Source organism: Protopterus annectens, chromosome 6.part0 (assembly GCF_019279795.1).
Source record: "Protopterus annectens isolate FY-2018-M chromosome 6.part0, PAN1.0, whole genome shotgun sequence".
Classification (NCBI taxonomy): Eukaryota; Metazoa; Chordata; order Ceratodontiformes; family Protopteridae; genus Protopterus; species Protopterus annectens.
Genome location: NC_056737.1, coordinates 668,046,547 through 668,069,657, shown reverse-complemented (window position 1 = coordinate 668,069,657; position 23,111 = coordinate 668,046,547). Strand labels below are relative to the sequence as shown.

Genomic DNA, 23,111 nt, shown 5'->3' with positions numbered 1-23,111 from the left:
GTTAGCCATCTAGTTATCTGGGACCAAAACAATGAATTTGTGTTACACTTGCACTATATAAAATAGCATGCAGCATTAGCACTTTGTATAAAGGGGGTCAAAAAAAAAAGCTTACCCCGATCCATGGGTTGCCAAACAAGGCAATCTAGGGGGAAGGGGAAGAATTCCCATGAATGGTGGAGGACCCTGAACCCCAATGTTCAGGGAACTTTAATGACACCCTACCCAGAGATTAGTTGTCCAGTCAAGCTTCTAGTCCCTGGACAGAGCTCTTCCTCTACCCATAATGTGGGAGGGAGATTGTATGTAGCTTATGCAGTCAACATTTTTGCTGCAAAAGCACTACTGCTAGTCAACCTGGTAACCAGAATTGGTGTCTATTTGAAATAACTAGCACTCAAGACTGTACAAATTGTCCTAAAATTGAAGCATCGTGGGATGCAGGGAAATTTATAATTTACCACTAACATTGGGCACTGGCTGTTTTCAGCACATTTTAACTGTGCCTAAAGGGATGGGCAATCTTGTGCAGATATTCCCAGTTAGTATCTGCTGTGTTTCAAGGCTACACCTGGAATATCCTCCATCATCCCCAGTTAGTTCAACATTTGGGGATGATTGCCTTTATACAGTCATCCAATACCTTGGCATGGCCTTATTTTGAAGTAGCCAATATGAATTACTAGCATCCAAATAAATGCCTGCTTGATTTACTACTATAGGACACAGGCATTTACACTTCCTCTCAGGCTACCTAATGTTCTGGTAGCCATTGACAATACAGTATTATTGAAGGCACTTCTGTCCCCCCTCTATTTTCTGGTATTCAGAAGTCTGCTTAAGCTTTTCATTATCCAAAAGTTACTTTCTAAAGCCCCTGAAGTCAATGGTTAGGACAGTTGGGCCTAGAATATTCCTCTTCAGCTGTGGCACAACCAAGGGTTAAGGCTAGCTGGAGTATACCAGATCTTATTCCTCTTCAGGAATGTGTTGAGTGTTACTTTTGGCAGGAAGCACGGTTCATGATTCAAACTCATAAAGCCCAAACTACTCGCTAAAGCAGGCACCTGGGGCATACTTTCATTCAGATACAGAATGACAGGCTTGACCAGCAATACTTTATGCTCACTTACTGAGAAAGCACAAGCAGCTGAAAGAGTATCCTTTCACTGGCTTGGACTATGTGCCTTAAGCAGGCCATCTACCAAGAAACCAGAACCTCACTGTCGCAGTGGAAGCTGAGACATGGGATGAAACTGAAGCTATTAATACTGTTCATTGGAAGTGGAAGAGCTACCAGCTGGAGAATGGGGTGGGCCCCTGCTTGGGTTAGATAGGTCTGCTCCCCATAGCCAGCAGCTTGTGGGGCTCCAATTAAAGCTCCACACATCCTATCCACAGGCTCAAGTCAGTCCAGCAACGCAGAATACTAGAAAAACGTTCTGCCCAAACTAGACTAAAGGAGGGGTAACTGATGTGGTTTGGAATGAGAATTCTGGTACATATTCTAATGAAATGAGAATCACATTTAGTATACTGAAAACTAAAATTAGTCAGATTAACAGATTCCTACCACTAAAAAGGAACACGTAGTCAGTTTGCATCAAACAAGTCCTCCTGCCTACAGAGTATTCTAGCCCATTTCGCACTTCACATTCTTCTATTCTATCATTACATAAAATCAAACAATGTGACAAATTTAGCGCATGAGAATAAGGGGGGGTGGACACACACTGAAGCAAGATCAAACCGCATTAAAACTTGTGTACAAAATTTGCAAATTTGTACATTCAACAAGCTTCCTACAAATGAAGATGCAGGCTTGAAAAGATGTCGCTTCAAGAAAGGGTCACCACTTGTCCCTTTTAAATGGAGGGGACCAATTTAGAAGCCTGTCAAAGCTCCAATAGGTTAACCTCTTTACATTATAGAAAATTGCTACAGTCCTTTAAACTTCAGTATAATAGGAGAATTCAGCAAAGGTCATCTTGGAAATAAGTTAAAGCATGGAGATATCATGCAAATTATGCTTCAGTAAGCAATACCCTTTCTTTGGGCATCTGACCATGTAGCAACTGTATTTAAAGAGTGAACATTCCACAGGTATGTAACTGGAGAGAAGGCATGCATATGCCAGAAACAAGATGCATGTTGGTTGTGTCTTTCGGCTTATCCCGGTTACGGGTTGCCACAGCGGAACTCCGGTCCGCTAATGTTTGGTAGTGGATTTTTTTATGTGCCGAGTTACCAGCCCTGACGCACAACCTTCAACAAAGGCACACCCATTCACACATGCCTCCGCACAGAACAAGATGCATATGAAGCACAAAATGCTTTCAAGCATCTGCTTAAAGATGGAGGCTGCGCAAGTAGAGCAGCATTTTTGCACAGCCTTAAGGCTGTTCGTTTTACATAGCTCACTCAAGCCTCAGTATGGATTCCTCAGACAAGAGAAAAGGCACCTTTAAGGACAACTGTAATCTTTTCAGATTACAAGGAAATAGGGGTAAAGTGATAATGCCTCAAAATATATTGTATATTTATATAAATATCACTACTTAATAGGACTGACTGAACCAGTCTTCAAATAAACCAACGCAGTGTTTTTGAAATAGCAATTTTAATAGAACCATGTATTATAAAAAGTTTAAAATATACTTTTACATAAAAATTATGAAAGCAGCAATAAATACACAAGTTTTCTGGAGACAGTTCTCTTCACTGTAGGACGATGAAGTACCATTTGTATCTCAGCTGTACAGTAAGCAGTCATTGCACAGCATCTTCTCATAGCTCCCATCAAAGCTGAAAGAAAAATTAAAAGCAGTTAAAGCAATGCAATACAGAATAGATTTCAGATAAACTAATCTGAGCAAGTGATACTGCATCTGAATCCTGCGCCTTCAAACTTTTCAGCAAGCAGATGGAGCAAAAAAAAAAAAAAAAGAAAAGGAGACACTAAAGAAAATTTAAATCCACATTAAACTTGGTTAACCTCCAATACACAATTACGTGCATAATTCCTGCCCCGACAGACCATCACAGCTACTTCACACAGCCAAAAGAGAGCACATCAGCAAAGGTGTAACCTTCACTGAAAAAGGCTACATTTAAACTAGCTTTTCTGGTTTGTTGCCAAATTTGTCTTCACTGTTACCAGAAGAGCAATTTCAGAAACAAGGACATGACTCGACTGGTATTATAATTTTACTTAAAAAATAATCCAGTAGGATCTGAATCCAACTAAGCTAAACTGCACGAGCTATTAGGATTTTGCTTTCTGAAGTTTGGGATGCAGGTCTTTCAAAAAGTGGAGGCTCCGAGTTAAAGCAGCTCTGGGCTATTTGTATGCCACCATTCTGCACTGCCAATGTGGTTCCATGCTCTTATTAGAAGTGCCACTTGCACTACAAGGGGTAAAGTAGAACACCTATACAAGTCATTCTAGAAGGCAGGCTTGCATCTTCTACCAAAACTTCTAATGTATACTTGGAGCAGTGCAACAAGGCCACCTTTAACAAAGAAATCTGGTAGGCGGGAAAGGAGGCAAGAAGCAATCTAGAACCCCCCCCCCCCCCCCACATGGATCTAGCTCCTGAAGCCAGGCTGGGAGTGCTAGCTGACAAAGTACCTGGTGTCCAAAACAATCTATAAATGAGCCCAAAGTGGCAGCACAAAGCCCATCAAGCCCACCAAAGGCAAGTGAGTGGCAAGCACTAAACAGCAAGTATTCAAGACAAATATTTCCTTGAGTTGTTCCCTCTCTATGGCTGCTGGTGGACTTTAGGTATTCCAACTGCTCTTTGGGACCATAAAAATCAGAGTCTTCCAAGTGGGGAGAAGAGTGTGTTCCCTTAAAATGTAGCTTAGTCAATTATACATACTGGAAATTGTGATGAGAGCATCTACAGCCTAACTTTGCTGGGAAGTTTTAAAGCTCATGTAGGGGGAATGGCAAAACTGAAGAACTATCTCCTGTAATGCATATAAAGGCCAAGCTTGCATCACCCTGCACCCTAATGCAAAATTCATAATCATTTCAACCCTGTATATTCTGAATTATCTGAAAAAGATTAGTTATCTGGGCAAGCCTAACTGAACAGACCCCAACTTCTACCTCCAAAGACTAGCCCAGAGAGATGGCAGCTAGAGCACGTTCAAGTCATTGCCAGAGGGTGCTCAGTGCCCCCAATTGTAACTAAAGGACCTACTATTGGGTACAAGCCCACAGAGAAGCAGTCAGTATAGTGAGGCAATTCAAGGCAGTTTTTCTGAGTCAGTGCTACCTATAGACAGAGACGGCAGCAACAAATACCTATGCCCAAAGCTCTGCTTCTTTGACAGTATGTTTGCAAAGGAGATGGAAGACCATTACTGCCTGACCACATCATGCAGATGCAAGTGTATAAAGATAGCTGAAAGATGCTATTTGGAGATGGTCAAATTACTTTCCCTTGCCAGAAACTCTGCTGCAAGTGCTGCAAAGCCTTTGCCTTTTGTCAGAACTTGACCTATCCCTGGCCACTGCACTACCTCCTTTGACCAATTACAATTTGTCCTTTTGACTGTGTCCTATTTTGTCCAGAAGCCCAAGACAAAGAACAAACTGCCAAGTCTTGGTCTAGATTTATGTGCACTATTAGCACAACACTAACCATTCCAAACAGGGTTTCTACACCCCAGATACAGACTAGTGGGCAGCTGGACTTGCCTGGGCCAAAAGTAGGTTTGCACTCCACTGCTGCCTTCTAGGGAATTTACCCCCCCATCATTCTAGAGATTTTACCCCCCCCCCTCATTCTACAGTGTAAGCCCCCTTTCCACATCAAATGCATCCAGTGGCCATGACCTGGCTCTGAGGTGCTGGTGATAAAGGTCAAGAGACTCCAAGGTTTCAGATGCTTATGGATGACAAGAGGTCCAGATTCTGAAGTGTTGACTACTGTAGTACTGGTCTCAAAATCTAAGGAATCCAAACAGATAAAATAAATTTACAAAATCAGATTAAGTGCTTTCACCCTTTAAGCCAAGGACTTCAGCAAAAGTTAACAACTGACAGTTAATGATTTTCAAACCCGACATCACTTGCATATTGGCAAAAACCAAATAGTTCAAACTTCAACAAATCCTCTGTTTGCAAACTGTTAAAGCTCAAACTGTGGGCATGACACCTTGTTGCTCCTTTTCCCAAGATATGAAAGATCTGTATAATTTCCCTCTTGAATCTTTCAATTAGGTGGGATGCCCTTTAACAGCTTAAAACTACTCATGTATGCAAAGTCTTAGTAGTGGTTCTTTAAGAGGAGTTTGTGAAGTTTAAATTAGCCAATATGCAAGTGAGGTCTTGTTTGAAAATAGCATTTTAACAGTCTTTTAGGCTTGTTGCTTATTCTGCTGAAGTCTTTTACTTGTAAGGATGAAAGCGCTTAATCTGATTTTGCAAATAAAATTTTCACCTGTATGGATTCCTACTTGGATTTGGAAACCAGCACTACACTCGCACTAGATCACCACTTTAATTTGTAGCATGTTTGTTGGACTCCCTTTCATAGGTCCAAATGTAGTTTGTAGTTCTACGGAACCTAGATGGACCACCAGCACATACTGTCCTGATGTAGAAGTGGGTGGCCTGCAGGTGTAGACTCAAGTGGAATGTAGCCTCATACTACCACGGAGCACTACAACTGCTTTTAAATGCTTTTCTGCTTGTTGACACCACCACACTTAACATGGTAGTAGTTTACCAGACCACAGACTGAACCTTCTGAGCAGTTTGCAGCCATATCTGTTGGCATTGCCTCATCTATGCAACAGTATCCTGGAGCAAAACTAAGTCCAAAGCATCCATTATACAAATACTTGTATATTTTTAAATTATAAAAATAAACTTGGGCGACTGTCACCTTCTACTCCGTATACTTTGGCAGCTCAAAGAACTCTTGGGACAGGTGCAGCAGAATCCAGAGCAAGGATGATGTGCTGAATTTAACACTCATACTACTGAAATTTAGGGGACTGCAGGCATGCAAGGGTCAGTATCTTCCTGGCTTACAGACCCTGGACCTATACCTGGTCAAATGACATCAGAATCTGAGCACTTTCCAAGATAAAGCTTGTTTACCTACCACAAGGCTGGACTTTACTTGAATTTCTATTCAAATCACTACCTCCCATGGCAGATAGATATACGAGTACTACTGCCCTCTGCATATTTCACACATCTCTAGCCTCAAGTCCCCAACATGGGGCCATCAACTAGCTATACAATATGCATCTCCTTTGTCCTCAAATGGGTGAAGGAAGGCCACGCAACTTACATGCAGGAATGACTTTAAAAGGAGAGACAGATTTCTGCCCAGATTCTGAAACCATTTAAATGAATGGGGATATTTGGTTAAGCACCCTTCAGACTCCAGGCATGCAGCAGCAATGTGGAAAGTTTTCATATGCAAGTTTGCCAGGTCCAGGATACAACTCCAGACAGTTCTTCAGTACCAGGAACTGAATGCTCAATACCTTCTAGCCAACAAGGACTTTCCACAGCCCCATACCCACATTAAAAAAAGCTGCCTTACTTTCTAAAGCTGCCTCCCTTTCTAATGCTAGGTCCATGCCTGGGGGAACACAGTATCCTCCCTTTCTAATGCTAGGTCCATGCCGTATCCTCAAAGATGTAACAAAAAATCTTGTATGCTTGAGAAATGTGATCATGCCCACAGACTGGACATTTTGATCCAGACATCCTGGAGGAATATCTGCTGCCCAACCAAGGGGAAAGGGGCAAGGGAGTAGCAGAATCATAGGTTCATTAGGACGACACTAGGCTATTGGACTTTGAGGACCTTATAAGCCTAGTGAAGAATTTCACCCATGTTCCCAGAAAGCCAGCACCTGGTTTCCCTGTGCAGCAGGGACACAGCTGGGATCCCAGGGGTATATTTTCAGTTTCCCAGGTTCCTCTCAAGAGGACTACAGGTACTCTAGTGAGGCACTCCGACAGAGTGAGTATTCCACAGATGGAGTCGTTGACACACAAATCCATCTCACTAAGTTCTATGAAGGTCACAGACCAGGTTGAGGCCTTGTGTGGGTTGTGCAAGTGGAGTTTTGACTTTCAGATATGCAGCAACTCCAAGGCAGAGTCCGAGATGGCCTTTTATGCCAGACACCAGTCAACTCTGAGCAGTCTGTAAAAGACAGAGTACAAGTACAGGGCTTTTAGCCTCTGTATAGGAGTTGAGACTATTTTCCTGGTCAGGAACCTATGTTGTCTCCAACTTCTGCATGTGCTTGGCAAGGTACATGAAGGGAGCATTGTACTCTATGCATCTAATAAGGGAGACATGCAGGAATGTTATGACCTGGTTTCTAAATGAAATACCCATTTCTTATGAGGTGGGCCATGTAGAAAGCCTTCTGTACAATGGAGGCAACATGGTGGTAAAGTCAGGTTGCTATCAACCTGGGTACTCCAGTCCCTCAGATTGTGTGCTTGGCAAGTTATTAAATGTGATTAGTGGGGACGCCATTTTCTCCAAAGGGGATAATTATGTATTTCTTAGCATTCAGTTTAAGGCCATGCTTCTAGCACCAGTCATTAGTTTGGTTAAGGTACTCTTGGAGGATGTTCGCTTTACTAGGGGAATTTATGACAGTACCCAGTTTGCAGTCATCGGCAAACTTGGTTACAGACTACTGGTTTTGGCCTGCACCTCAGAAAAGTGTATCACACAGTAGATGCCCCAAGACAGATCCTTGGGGTATGCCACGTGTTACAGGTCTACTACTAGAGGTGGCTTCCCCTATTTTTACTGAGCGAGTTCTACCAGTGAGCCAGTTAGCTACCCATCTGATAACATAGATGTTGATGCCTAGCAGGGAGTGCATCTATTGTGCCAGAGTGGGGAAGTGTCAAAAGCTTTGGCTAGGTCAAAGTGGCTTTGGTGACTACTTCAAAGAAAGCAACCAAGTTAAACAGGCACAATCTCCCTTTGACAAAACTGTGGGATCAATCGTTTGGAGGCTGCCAATGTTCTTTATAAGGTCCATAATGCGTTCCATGGCCTTGCAGATCAGGCTAATTAGGCTGATGAGTCTACTTGCCTGGATGGAGGACAGTGGCTGTTCTCCATTCTGCTGGCACAAAGCCAGTGCGCAGGCTTTGGTTGAATAGGGTGCCTAGTGGTGCTGATGACTCTTGCCAGAGTCCATGTAGGACAGCCAGGGATGTTGTCTGGTCCTGTGGAGGCTGTATTTTATGCCTTTTGAGACAGCATTGCTGTTTTTTTTTTACTGTTGCTATTTCTTTTTGATTGTATGATGCTTGTGTCCATTTGTGTGGAGCTTCTCCCCGGGCCTCTACTGAAAATGGAAATATATCCAGCTAGACTAGCCCGGTCAACAAATGTAAAATAAAAATAAATTAAATTAATGACCTGCTCTCTTGTGATTAGGGGAGCAGGTGCTGTGGATGTCTTAGTTTACTGATGGGACAGGGGTGAAGTTTTCACTGAACTTGTCTGCCAGCAGTTTGGCTACATCTATGGCGTTTGTCTAGGTGGTATTCTTTACCACCAATTCAGAGCAGATTTCAGAGTTACCTTTGAGACTGCAGATGTATGCAAAGGTGGCCTTAGGATCGTCTTTAGTGGATGTGGTCAATTTGGACTGGTTAGACTAAGGATTTCACCAGTTATCTTATTTGGCTTGTGTAGGCAAAGGAGATTGCTTCCAACTTGGCACCTGCTCCTTCTAGGTCCTGAGCACTCTTCATTTAAATTGGTGTTTATTGCCGTTTTCCACCAGACATGTTTACTCTTCCTTGAGGAGGATTTGGTCCTGTCAGGTACTGCAGAGTCCATGCAGCTATATAGGTGCTCTGTTTTTTGGTATAGGCTTGGACATTGGTGCTTGTTCCAATTGAAAGGATGGTGGGTTGTGAAGCTGCTTAACCTGCTCTCAGGAGGTTGCAGCTAGCTTTCGAAAATTTGTTAGATCCTGGCAAGGAGGACTGTATGGGTATTACAGCGGCTACTCGTGTTGGTTACCAGGTCCAGGATATTTTTCACCTTGTGGGGGAGTTGACCATCTGATCCAATGCATTGAAGTAGAGGAATCAGTGTTAGTGTTTGACCTAGGTCTTCCAACTCTGTGGTTGGGTAGTTAGCCATCCAGGATTAGGGTAGAGGGCTGAATCTAGGTGTAGTGGGCCTCCCAAGTCATGACTGAGGTCTGTAGCTAGCTATGATTTGAACAAGTGTCACTTACTCCACCTGGAGCGTCTGTGTGTTCATACTGTTTGACCAGCCTGGAGGAGTGTACGTCTGACAAATATTGAAACTCCACCTCCTTTGGGTTTGTAGCCCTTTGCTTGGGGTCTGCAAACATGGTAGGACAAGTAACCTGCTAAGGCTGAGGTGCTCTCCACAGCTTTGAACCAGGTTTTGGTTACTGCAGAAATGGTCAGCATCTTCCAGAGTGAGGAAGACTTGCAATGAGTGCAGTTTCATGTTAAGCCTCTTAGTCTTTAGCAGCGCCCTTTAAATTTAAAGAACTTTTCAAATTGTCAATTTTGTCCTCATGACTGCCTAAAAGGCACTATGGGGGAGGCATGAGCCTCTGCCAGAAACCTGAAGCCCAGGGGAGACAGATGAATGCCATCTCTGGAAAAGCAGTGGTCTGTCAATCATGTCCTCCCAGGCTGGCATGTACTGGATCCCCCTGAAATGACACCAGAAACTAAGCCAGTTAAAGTCAATCATTTTCCGTTTGTATTGTGACATCATTCTGTGTGATAGTAGGATGCTTAATGTTAGGGACATACCTGCCTGGGACACATTCAGCAAGTTCAATAATGTCTCTTCATAGTCCAGAGAGGTACGTCTCAAGTCATTCACACCAACAGAGTTATAACAGTACCTATTGAGACTTGTGCAACTGAAATGGTGGATTCCAACAACTGAAGTGCCTTCCCCCCCCTTTGTCTAGCATGGTGAGGGGCACATCTGTCTCACAATAGTCTTCTTTGACTAGTATGTTGGGCTTGTGGCCTGTCCTTTGAGGCTTTGAGAGACAGGCATGTGTACTGCCTGTGGTGCTTGCTGCAGTAGGTTATGATGCATGTGCTTTTGCCTCAGAGGTCTCGTTTAGATAGGCGGAGGTTCAACCAAAAAACCTATATAGGAATGTACTGTATGGATGTGGGTGGTGTTTGTGCAGACAACCTTCTCGGTGCCAGATAAACTTGCTTGTGATTAACTTTCAATCATTGCTGTCTCAATCTAACTGCATCTCACATATTGTGTTCCTAGGAAAAAACAGGAAATTGTCAGCCCATGGTTGTTGGACTCTGTGGAAGAGAGGTCAAAGATGGTAGAGTGGGTACTATCAGAATAGAGTATCTATAGGTGCGAGTAGGACTGGATAAAAAAAAAAAAAAAAAAAAAAAAAAACACACAACAGTAGTTGCAAGGGAGGGCATCAGTTACACAGGATTGCTAGCAAGTGAAAAATGCAACCGAGACACCTTGCAATGGGTTAAAACAGCACAGCAGCAGTGCACGATTAGCAAGCAAGCGCAACAGCAGGGTTTAGATACCAAAAAGATCCAATCTAGAAGATTTAATTCCTACCCAAAACTGCTAACCCCTGCACTTACTCGTGCTAGAGAAGTCAGGCAGTCCTGTTACTCTAACAGAAGACAAGCCCCTACCAGCATAAAAGGTGGAGAAACAAACTAGCAAAACAACCAGGTCTGGATATAGCAGGCCTTCAGACTAGGTTACCTGACTAGAACAGAAACCTCACAGAGAAGCAGAGCACTCAAACAGAAAATACAACACTCTGTATGAAAAAGCAGTTTACAGTAATGAAACACTAGCAATGAAAATATAGTTAACAGTACAAAATGTAGTAGATTAGCTCTGTAGCACAATAAGCATGAAGTGCAATTCAATGAAGTGTTAAAAAAACAAACAAAAAAAAAACACAGGTACAGAAGCCTTCCATTTTTATGAGATCATACCTCAATTTTGTATTTTTTTTTTTTGTTAAAGATGTTTTATGGTACATAGGGAAGAAGCTCTGACAAACAGAGCCTAGGTAGATTATCAGCCCAGGTACTGGAGGAGCGAATGATGTGGGAAGAGGAATGATGAGGTAAGATGCTCACTGTTTGGGAGGGAGCAGAATGCGAGAACATGTTCAGGGGCACACCCAGGACACGACCAGTTAGTGATACTAGCTATGATGAGACAAAGTTGCTAGATGGCTGGGCATGATACAGGGCATATTACGAGGTGGCTCCCCAGGTCATCCCTGTGCAACCACCTAGGAACACAACGAAAAAACTCAGCTGGACAATTATTGCACCTGTGCATGCCCTGTCCACTGCTTTAACTTGGATGTTACTAGGCCCTTTGGCTGAGAAAGCTAGGGGCACACATTGCAGAGGGGACAAATCCAAGGTAAGCTTCCAACAATGTGGGCATCATTTAAGTTAGAGGCAAGGACACCTGCAGGCAGTTGCAGAGGGGACAAATCCAAGGTAAGCTTCCAACAATGTGGGCATCATTTAAGTAAGTCAGAGGCAAGGACACCTGCAGGCAGGTGCATGGGGTTGCACTTGCACCTCTGAATTTTCTTAAGCTATTGCATGATGATTTGACAGAACTCTTCAGCTTTTTTTTCTGTAAAGCCTGCATCGTTCAGAGATGTTATTGGAGGCAGTTGTCACATGATGCATAATTGTGAAGCCTCAATTCCTCCTTAAACTGCATCTCTCAGTTAGTTGCGTTTGTATGACTGGGTGGAAGTGGAAGATTTCACGTATCCCGATTCGACACACAAAGTGTTGTGTGGGAGGCCGGTGGTGTATGCACTTAGTGTTGAAGGAAGTGGAAGGGAACTGAACTAAAAGGTAAGTGAGGTGCGTTGCTGGTTGATCAAAACTGGGTTATTTTCCCATTCCAGTGGTGTCCAGTGCCCCCTCCTTTGACATTGCCTCAACAGCAGACAAACCTTCAGCTATTAGGCAACCCACCTAGGGCGCCGTACATCCCATTCCAGTTCACATAAAGGGCGTGATTTTAGTTATTTAAATTATTTTTTATCCAGTCTGGGTTTGTGCAGTGCTGGAAAGTTGTCTAGTGCAAAGGAGATTTAGGGAGGATTCATAGCAGCCTTGTTATTATAAGTCATCTTGATTTCTCTGCAAGACTATTAAGTATATTTAATGACATTTGTTTTTACACCAATGCATAACTGAATGAGATCAACCTAGCTTATACAAAGATTTTACAAGAGATAGAGCACAAAACAAAAAGAACAGAATGCGTAAACTTGCTTCAAATTTAATGTAAGCACTTTCGTGCATAAAAATGCAATGAACTTCAGAATTAAAAGCGCTTACATTAAATTTGTTAAAGAAGTTTACCCAGTCTGAAGTCTTTTATAATATGAATTATTCCAGTATTTATGCAAATAGACCTTTTCAAACTCATTATTCCAGCTGTCATCTTGCACACCACAAATGTGGTTTAGCTAAAGGTCTGATTAGACTCTGGGTTAATCACAGATTAGACAGTTTTAGAAGAGATAAGACAAACTTAGTTATGTTAACCAGCACTGGATATATTTCTAAGTTAGACTAATGCAGCAGCCTTGTTGTTACTGATGGAGCTGGATTACATTAACCTATTTTACATGATCCAGAAGTGGTCAAATAAACAGAGGATTTCTGTTTGATGCTTTTAGAACCACATTTTCCAAATGCTAATAGCATTAGAGATGAACCTCAAAAACTGGAATAGTGTCTTCTAGTTCCATCAATATGTTTACTGGTATGGAACAAGTCATTTTTAGAACATAAAACAATTGCTTGTGCGAGATAAATATTTTTGGCAAATGTTTAGGTAAAATGTCAAAATGTGGCAGGTGTAAGCAATGTAGATTTGGATACTGTGAAGTTCACTGTAAAAAAACAAACAAAAAAAAAAACACACAACAGTGCTGTTCATGTTAAGCATTTTACGTTAAGACTGAGTGAGCATTCAGGTCTGAATTTATGAACAGTGCACTGGCATAAAGAGTGCAGATAAGAAGGCATTAAACATTCACTAGTTTGTACCAACTTTAAGAAATTTGTATCATTAGTTCTTGACAATCAAAAAGGCTGAAAGAGGGCTGCCCTGGAAAGAAAGGTTAGAAAGTGGAATTAGTCCACTGAAATAGTGTGCTGATAATCTGGGTTGAACAATCATTTGTCTTCAGTTCTATTTTAAAACTGAAATAATGAAACAGACGTACAATATAGTTAAAGACATGTACAAAAGTTTATATAAAATGGTTTGTAATTTAAATACATTCATTGTTTTGAATTTTGCACTGGTTTTGATTGGGAAGTTTAATCACACCATATAGGTTAGCAATTAAGGAATACTTGTATGGAGTCAAATCAGTTTTGAAGGATGAAAGTGCTTAACTGGATTGAAAAATATAAGCAATTGGGTTCATTTGTCCTGTAGCAGTTTTCTGAAGATTTTTTAATTTTAAATACTGGCCTAAAATTGTACAGTAGCCTGAGAAATTTCAAAATGAGTGGTATTATAGGGATATTCCAGAGTGCTGTTCCTGTAGTACCAGGTGGGAAAAAACTGCTGTATTGTTTAGTAGGGGGTGTGTCTAAAATGACCTACTTAAGAGTTAAACAGGTGGAATTTGTGTTTTCAAGGAATTGTGAGCTTCGAGACAGACATGTTTACTACTGCTCATCATGCTAGGTTTGTAAAAATGAGCAACTGTTTTGTTTAGCAAATGGTATCATCTTAGTATAGAATTTTAAAGCAGTGTCAGTAGCACAGCAGGTAGCATACTTGCATCTTGATAGAGGGCTGTAGCTTCTACTCCCACAGCATGTAAATGTGTATTAAGGGGGTGGGATGCTGCAGTTCTGTCTTGACTATGTCCTCCTTTGGTGCCTAGTAACTATGAACCTTTCAGCTAGTCAGATAACCAGCTTACCATTTTTTAATGTAACAGGCAATGCATTCTAGGGCAATGGGCACTATATTTGTAGATGAAACACTGAAATGTTTTATAGAAACAAATCTCTTCATTAGTTTCAGATCTTTTTAATGTGGAATTCAGATGACTGCAGAGATTTGTGCATACTGACTAATATTGGTGGAGGATAGAAGTTTGAGTGGCCTTTTATGGTTGAAATGTTCTGAACTAGGCAGTTTGTCATTACTGGTTCATATGTTTTGAATTATTTCACTTACTGGAAAATGTTCAAAACTATAAATTGAAAATGCACTGTAACATGTGGTGCAGGCGCTGTATTATACAAGGGATATAATTCGATTAGGAACATGAACCACCATACTTTTCATGGGCCTAAAAATGTGTGCATTTGATATGCTTTGAAAACAGCCCAAAGGTAAACTTAAACCCGCCACTGCCCAGATGCCCTCTTTGAATGTGGGTTTCAATGAAGGCAAGTTTTAATGCAAAGTCTGTTTTCATTGCAAGACTGTTGCTTTGTTTAGCAAATGCTAAAGGTGTGCCTGTGTTTTGTGCTATAAAATTTGAAATAAGTTGCAAATTAAAATCCAAATATCTGTAATCATTGTAGAAGTAAAGCATAAAACAGTATGCATACAGAGTGAACAGTGTTTATGGCAAATTGTGAGAAATAGCCAAGTAACAGGACACTGGAATGGCTGTGTGGGGGGGCTGGGTGGGACACTGCATGGGCAGGGCACTGGGTTTTGCACCCCCCCCCCCCACAGGCTCTGGCTGTGTGTGGGGGGGCTGGGTGGGACACTGCATGGGCAGGGCTCTGGGTTTCGCACCCCCCCCCCCACCACCACCGGCTCCCTTGGTCAGAGGTATGGGAAATGCTGGGATCTAAGTCAGCAGTAGATGCCCAAAAGTATCTAGATACAATACATTTTTCATATTGCCATTTTTTTTGCAATAAGGTCTGCTCTAAAATACAGATTTTTCTTTTAGATAGTATGAAGACCAGCGTGATCAGTAAAACTTTGGTATCTGCACTGGTATTTGTATGAACATAGTGAAGGGCAACAGTGCCATTATCACAAGAATATGACCTGGAAATAATCTTTAAACCTCCAAATACTAACTTGCTTTCTGTTTGGCCATTTCTACTTCCTGTACATAAATGGCTATATTTCCAAAAAGTTGGCTACAGTCCCAGGACATTTTCAAGGCATGTTACTGGAATTCCCTGTGCTCTCAGTTCCAAAGGCAAAGGAAAAGTGCATCTTGAATTTTAATCAGAAAATGAAAGTTCAATTTTTCTGTATTCACTTCTGTACATAAATGAATTTTAGGCAGAATGTTGCAGCAACACAATTTAGGTAATTGGCAAGAGTTTTTTTTTTTTTTTTTTTAAACTGAAATAGTCTGTCAATATCTTACCATACCGGCCTAGCTAGGATCCTGCCTACAAAAATGTTAATATCCCTACATCACTCTTCCTGGGTCTTTATAAAATTCAGGACAGGAGAATATTCAGTTTTATACAGCCCACTGCATGAGCTAATAGAATCTAGAAAAACAGGCTGCATATTCTCAAATATGTAAAGGTCTTCTAAACAAGACAAATAACTATATGCTATACATTTAAAATGATTCAGTCTGAATAGCCATTTATAGATACAATTTCAGACACCCTAATGACTGAACCCTCAGCATACTAGTTTTAATTTAGGTTAGCATCTTGCCAATAGCTTGCCATTTGATTTGTCATTTTCTCCCCACTTGCACATACTGAATAGGACCTTTATGAAACTAAAATGACCCTACAGAGATTTTATTAACAGGCATGGTACTGCTGTAATTTCATTACATTCTTAGATGTCAAGCTTAATCATGTGGCAGGTATTCCTTGGAATACAGGGCTGCCATTTCTACAATCTGCCAATCCCTCCTCAAGCTGGCAAGACACCTTTGTCTGTGCTCTATGTTCTAATGCTTTCATGTCTTATTTGACTCCTCTTGAGGGCATTACAGCATATAGCAGACTCCATGTCTTACTGGATTCCTCTTATGGAATCAAAAATGTTTTGCAGTAGAGTTCCAAGTCCCTATATTTTTCCAGAGTCTTTCCCAGCAGTGTTACAGGTTTAAGCAGCTGGCATATTCAGAACGTCTTCCCAGGTGCTCCGATTTCCTCCCACATTCCAAAGACCTTGAGTGGCTAGACTGGACACTAAACTGGCCACAGGTGTGTGGTATGAACAGTCATGGCTAGTCACCTGGTGGTTGAGAACCTTTGTTCTAGATTGCCACCACCAAATAGACACAATGACCCATGGGTTATGGATGGATATGCAGCACTCAAATGACTGGCTGCATAATTCACTTGTTCTCAGAATCTGCTTGAGACATCTAGGGTATCCCATGTTCACAGCTACACATCTCATCTTCCCATTACTGGGTAAGGCCTTGTTATATGCAAATCAATACGCAAGCACAAGTGTTTTGAAATCTTTCAATACTAAAATGAATACCATCACTTTGAATGGTTATGCTACTCACTGGACTACTAAATATATTGAACCACAAGGTCTGGCATTTTCCTCCAAAGTCTGTTTTATATTATGGTGGTAGGGGGAGTCAAGTGCAAGTGTTGTGCACAATTTCCCTGGCTTTTCTGACAACAGCCACAGAGTGGCATCTTGGGAAATGAGATCCTTTACACCACCACTTAGTTTCTCTACACCACACCACCACTTCCTCTACACCACCACTTGTTAATCTAATTTTGGCATATGATCTGTGCAGGAACCAGTCTTCTGGCAAAGGTGAAAAATAAGGGCGTGTACAATCCAAAATTAGGTCGCATAAAGTAGTTATGGCACTTCCACACACACAAGGTCCTTGAAAGTATGGTCCAAGCTTAGCTAGTTTAAACTCCAGTACATTTCTTAGGCAATTAATATAGATGGATTAAAAATGCCATTTACTTTAGGAAATGCATGGAAATGTAAGAGCTAAAACATTGCCACACCAGTGTGGTGATACAACTGGAAACCAACTAGAATCCCACTATACAAGTGCACTGTCACAACTTAACACTGCACCACAGCATCTGTTGAAGTAAGCACTGCAAAGCACCATGCCTTTTCAATAAGGCTTAGCAAACCTTTAATGAAACCATGGCCCAAATTTATAGAGTTTGACACTTTCATTTTAACCCCCCCCCCCCCAACCAGAGAGATTATGTCCAAGATTAGAGAGCACACTGGGTCACAAAGCCTACTATAGACCTCCAGTCTGTGTGCTTTCATCAAGCTAGCTCCTGCAGTTTGGCCCAGTATTCACATTAGCTCTCCTAGTCTTCACTAATCTTCAACCATTACAAGATGCAAATCCAACCTTTAACACTCCACACATTCCAGTTATTACATTCTTCTTGCACCATGTTTCTCTGCACCTTTTCAACTTAAATCAGTTGCAGAAATTTAAATACATTTCAACCATTTCAGCAACCTGCTTCACACTTTCATTTATCTTCATTATTTCTACAATTATGCATTCCATTTTAAATATTGAAAATAAGCACACCTTGTGAATACTTGGTAACCCTGCTTTTGTTAAATAAATTTTGAATGCATGGGTTGTGACTACAGTGTTTTGTCTAAACATTTGTAATATATGCTCCTAAAAAGGATTACACTTGCCACTGGCTCACTACATCCCCAACTGGACAGAAACAATGCAGCATATCAAAACGCACTTCTGAGGATATGTAAATAGTAACTATATAAATTCTGTACACCCAGTGAGAAGTTTCAACACAAGTTCAAAAGTTACAGGACATACTTATTACCAACATTGAGTTTTCTGCAGACTTAATTCATGCAAGTTCAGGATTTAAGTTTCTGTAATTTCAGAAAATTACAAAACATACTTACGCTGTAACCAAGCACAAGGAACAGCAGATTCTGCTACAGTAGCTACATGATTTACTGCAGCTCTGACATATTAATCGATCACACTGGGTACATTTATCAATGGCACCAACAGATCTCACACAAGCAGAGCAGGCTCTGGAACATGACTGGAGTACAGCTGCAGAGAGATGGAAAATCTTATTTGAAAAAGGCCAGTCAGAGGACTTTAATACCAAAAACAGATATTCTGTAAAAAAACAATCAGCTGTACTTCAAAATAAATAGATTTAGTTTCAGAGCTACACAGGATGGCAGTACCAAGCACATTTTAAATAAAGAGGGTCAACGTCACGGCTACAGTAGGTGTATTCTCTGAAGTAAATAGCTATCCTGTATCTGTGTCCATAACCCGATACTACCCCCCCCCCAACTATGCAAAGTGACCACACAGATTGGCACTTCCACAATCAGGGTGAAGTGAAAACCACTCCTTTCCTTTACCAGAAAGTAAAGGCAAGACTACAAAACACAAGAGTACAATGGGAATTACAGCTATGGATGCAGCAAAATACTGCGTGGGGTTGTGAACAGAAAAAAATTGTTTGAGAGGGGAAAAACAGAACTGCAGAGTACAGACAAAAATGCAGTGACCATATGCCCAGACTTCCCAAGTATTTTGCCTACGTATCTCACAGGGAAAATTGAAAAGTTAAGGTGTTTGCAGCTGAGAACTATCCCTCACCAGTCCAGATACCCAGTAGCAAGTGCTGCCCATCCCCTCAGATATCACAGATGTAATAATCCATTCTGGAGCCCTTAAACAAAAAGATGGTTAAAAGATGCATTGTATAGACAAAGGTTGCAAAATTATGAAAAATTACAAGGCTGAAATGCAATATTTTATGTACATGTAACACTGCAGCCTAATGGGAGCTGTAATGCAAGTTGAGTCTCATCATGTGCATTCAAATAAGACGATGAGGCTTGGGTGTTTAACATGCTTATTACACACCACAAACTAGCTGACTGCTACACATACATGCAGTCACTCCAAATGCAAAATGGCACTGCTTGCATGTGCTCAGTACTTGCCTTTAAAAGCTACACTATGATCTACATCCACTCTGATATTTGGTTATTCAAAACAAATGACACATGCATGCAATTTAAACGATCCATGTCCAAGTTGCCGTGCATCTAGGATTAGGTCTTGAGATAGGACCAGAGGATTTTCTCTAGAACAGGGGAATTAAGATAGCATACTCAAGATTGAGTCTTCATTACAGACTATGATGCTGCAACACTGGCAATAAAGGTTTCGATTTCACCTAAATTCCATTCCTTGCAACCATGTACGATCTGTTAGTCACAGAAGTTTCACAAGTCCTACTCTATCAAAACCTTCTCTCAACACAAGTTTGAGCAGGTGAACCAAGCATCTTCACGGAATGCAACTCAAACCAAAGCATGGTCATACAATAAGCAGACATTTCCACCATCTGCACTGCCAACTCTCCACCCAAACTCCTGAAACTCACCCAGTCAGCTCTTAGCTCCACTGAAGCATGGATGGCTAACCACTTTGCCTTAAACCCCAAACAAAACTTGTGCTATTCACCACTAACCACTCTCCATTCTCTCCCAAGATAACACTACCATAGAAGTCATCTCACAGACTAAACATCTAGGTGTCACTATAGAACAAACACCCAACGTTCAACATGCACATACAAAACATTAAACATACCAGAAAATAGGCATGCTAGACCGCCACAAAACTTTCCTTACTTGCTCTTCAAAGCTATCCATTGCCTCCTACCTGCTCCAACATACAGGCAGGTCTTAAATCCAAACTAGACTTTTGCTGTAACAAAATTGCCAAGTTAGTGACCAACAGACTACCCTTCTCACCAGTGCACCTCAGTCTACTAGATTGGCTGGAACTCCCTCACCACCTTACATACAACCAATGTCCACAAATATTCAATCCATCTAGCTGCCCTGCCCTCTCTACTTACACCATACCACCCCAACAAACCACTCTGCTGAAAATCAAATGTTCTTGCAAGTAAAAAAAACTAGCTTCTCTGCTGGTCAATTGTTCCCCTCCTGTTCCACTGCTAGATAATGAACCCCCCCCTTCTGCTGGCCAATTGCTCCACTCCTATTCAGTGCTAGATTATGGAACACCCCCCACCAAGATCCATTAGTAATGCTGCAGTCTTTAAAAAAAAAAATCTCCGCAGTGTCATTATCTCCACCCATTTGAAACGTTAACTTTGTTATTGTAACTTATTCAAATGTAATTGTATATTCACTGTGGAGCTTTTCTCCCCAGCCTCCACTGAAAATAGGTACTTTTTGGCACAGTGGACCATCCTGGTAAACAAATGCAAATAAAATCTGTGCCTTCCAAATGGTGTACTAAAAGTGATAGCAAGGAAGATTTCTGATAAAGCAAAATTTGCCAAAAGTGAACTTTTTGCATCCAAAACAGTGGCATTTGGCATGACAGCAGAGAAACTATACAGTTGAAGAGCTTTGTTCAAATCTCTTGGCTCTATACATTCAAATAAAAGTAGAGAGCTAAGATACCCAGATTATTCTTCCACTGTACAAATTGGTGCATTTAAGAGTAATCTGTCCAGCATTGCTACTGGAACTTTGTGCTGGTCTGACAACTGGGCTTACCTTGTGGTCTACCTTCATGGAGTAGACAACTGGGAGTTTGCAAAACTAGTCTTTGAATATATCAGCATATTCAGAAAAATATGCTGTGTGAAACCTGCGTAGTCACTCATGCTCACAAAGTCAGTCCCATCTTCAAATTTATCTTTAAGGCTCACATAAAATCAGTCCCTTCTTCAAATTTATCTTTAAGGCCCAACAATGACTGCATGTGTCATGACTACATAAAATTGCAAGTCATTGCTGTTCTCAGCAGAACATTAACACTACCGAGCCTTCAGTTGCTTTGTGCACTTTACCAGTTTTTCCACCAGCTTTCACTTTAGCAAACTTTTCTGCTGACATAACATTGCACTTTGAACCAGCATCAGCTTGGAGCTCAACTTGGAGCTCTATAGGTCTCCCATCAGAACAGTACAAAATGCTTTGCTCTTTGCCAACAAGTCTACTGCATTAATCTTTTCAAGCACAGAGATAGACGTAAGTAGGGTCGCAGCTGTCTTGTGCCTCTTGATTTACAAAGCTTTCTGAAATAATGCCACTTTTTAAATCTGTAGCATTGCAGACCAAAAGCACTTCGCTCTTTTGGGTTCATGACTGCCTCCACAATTATGACAGTTGATTATGAGATTTACCATGGGTTTCTTTAAATCATCCCTCTTTTGCTGTGTGCCCTAGGTTTCATTATGGGGTGCGGCTCCCTTTGGCCTCTCACACAACCCTGTGCGGCATACTATCAACCCTGTGCTGAAGATGCTGCAAGCATGCCCCAAGCATATTTGTGTGCTTTTCTGTAAGCTTATATCAGACATCTCTACAGCTTTGCTTAAAGTTAAAATCAGTCTTCAAGCAAAACCTCTCTGCTTTGAAAAAAAAAAGTTGGGTCCAGTATTGTTTAGATTGGTCGTTACTCCCTTTAAAGGCGTTTTAAAATGGAGCACTATCTGATAAAGGGCACAGCCTGAAAGTGCTAATCTCTGCAGTTTATTTCATTTTATGAAAAGTTTTTTATAGTGTTGATTGATTAAACCGTCTTCTCAAAGTGGTGGTAGCTACTACATTTTTTCATTGTAGACAAAAAGTTTCACCAGGCTTTTGATGTAAAAAAATGTGCCTTTTCCTTAAACTGAGGGCTGCACATTTCTCCAAGTTTTTTTTAAGCACTCTGTATTAGAGTTTCAGCCTGTACCACAATATAGCAGTCTTCCACTACCTCTGCATAACCAGCAGATGCATACACAAATGAACACTCTCGCAATGGCTTCCGAGCCAGCTAAATTGAGTAGAATGCTTTTATAAGTGCATCTTCATCAGAAAAAGCAGCCTGTATGAAAACACACTCTTGTTCATACATACAAGTGGACCAGGTCTGCAAAATCCCTCTGCCATGCCAAGTTTCAAACACACACCATGTACTTGCAATATTCAACTGCACACCAGACTGAAATTGTACTAAAAAAAACTGTGCTGTAATACTGCACACCAACACTTTGCACAATTCGAAGTGCTTATGTGAAAACAGTACATTGCAATGTGAAACAATACATTGGAAAAAAGTTCTTTAACACTGAAAATTGTTTCAAACATTTTTGTAATTAGAGTACTTTTATCAATGTGTTGCAGTTTTGAACATTTATGCAGCAATTTGTTCTGAATGCCTCCTTTAATATTGTGTAAAAAAAAAAAAAAAAAAAAAAAAAAAAACATTTAAACAAGTACCATGACCCATTTAAAAAGTAGTTTGCGCTACTCCTGTATATCCCTCCATTGACTGCACGTCATGGTTTTGACTTCAGATCCCATTCAGACACCACGTCACTCATCTTGTGTACTCAGACGATGAGGCTTGGGTGTTCGTTTATGATTACACACGCTACTGGAACATAAAACTAGACATACATGCTTTCACTCCAACTGCTTACACAAAATGAACTGCACGTGCTTCAACTGCTTACACAAAATGGAACTGCACGTGCTTAGTACTTATTTGCACATGCCCACAAACTACAGTTGCTTTTAAAGCTACAACACTACACCTCCAGTCCTACCACATTTACTAAATACTAGAGACAGGAGTTTGAGGGAATGCTGGTTTCCTTCTAATTATATGAACTGAAAATTAGACATTTTATCACACCTGGTCATACATCACAACATTTGTCATGTTTGGTAGTTGGGTCAACTATTTTAGATTGCATGCATGCAGGTGGATAGGCAGAGTTACCCATTTTCATTCTTCCTCACAAATGGGTCCCAGATCTGATCCTCAGAAAAAGACTACCACTTCAAGATTTTGGAGCCTAATCTTGAACTCCTCCCTCTACCCATAATGCTCTGTACCATCCCCAATTCCTCAGTTTGCTGCCTTACTCCCAGTGTTACAGAAACAGGACAGAAAGGATCAGGGCTCAAACATGCTAGTTCCAACAGTCCCCTTCTAGCAGCGACAGGGGATGGTTGGGAGGGAAGGCGAGAATGAAAATGGACAACACAAATGGC

The 23,111-nt window shown here is 41.1% G+C and overlaps 1 protein-coding gene across 1 annotated transcript in view; it reads right to left on the bottom strand.

Moving 5' to 3' along the window:
• Nucleotides 1-2,603: 2,603 nt before the first annotated feature.
• SIVA1 (SIVA1 apoptosis inducing factor) overlaps nt 2,604-23,111 on the bottom strand; it is a 42,483-nt gene continuing 21,975 nt past the window's right edge. Inside the window, exons 3-4 of the mRNA XM_044074350.1 lie at nt 17,946-18,102; nt 2,604-2,805 (exon numbers count right to left, since the gene is read on the bottom strand). Of these exons, the coding sequence (XP_043930285.1) occupies nt 2,751-2,805; nt 17,946-18,102 (212 nt within the window). The 3' untranslated portion in view covers nt 2,604-2,750. The remainder of the gene's footprint in view (nt 2,806-17,945; nt 18,103-23,111) is intronic.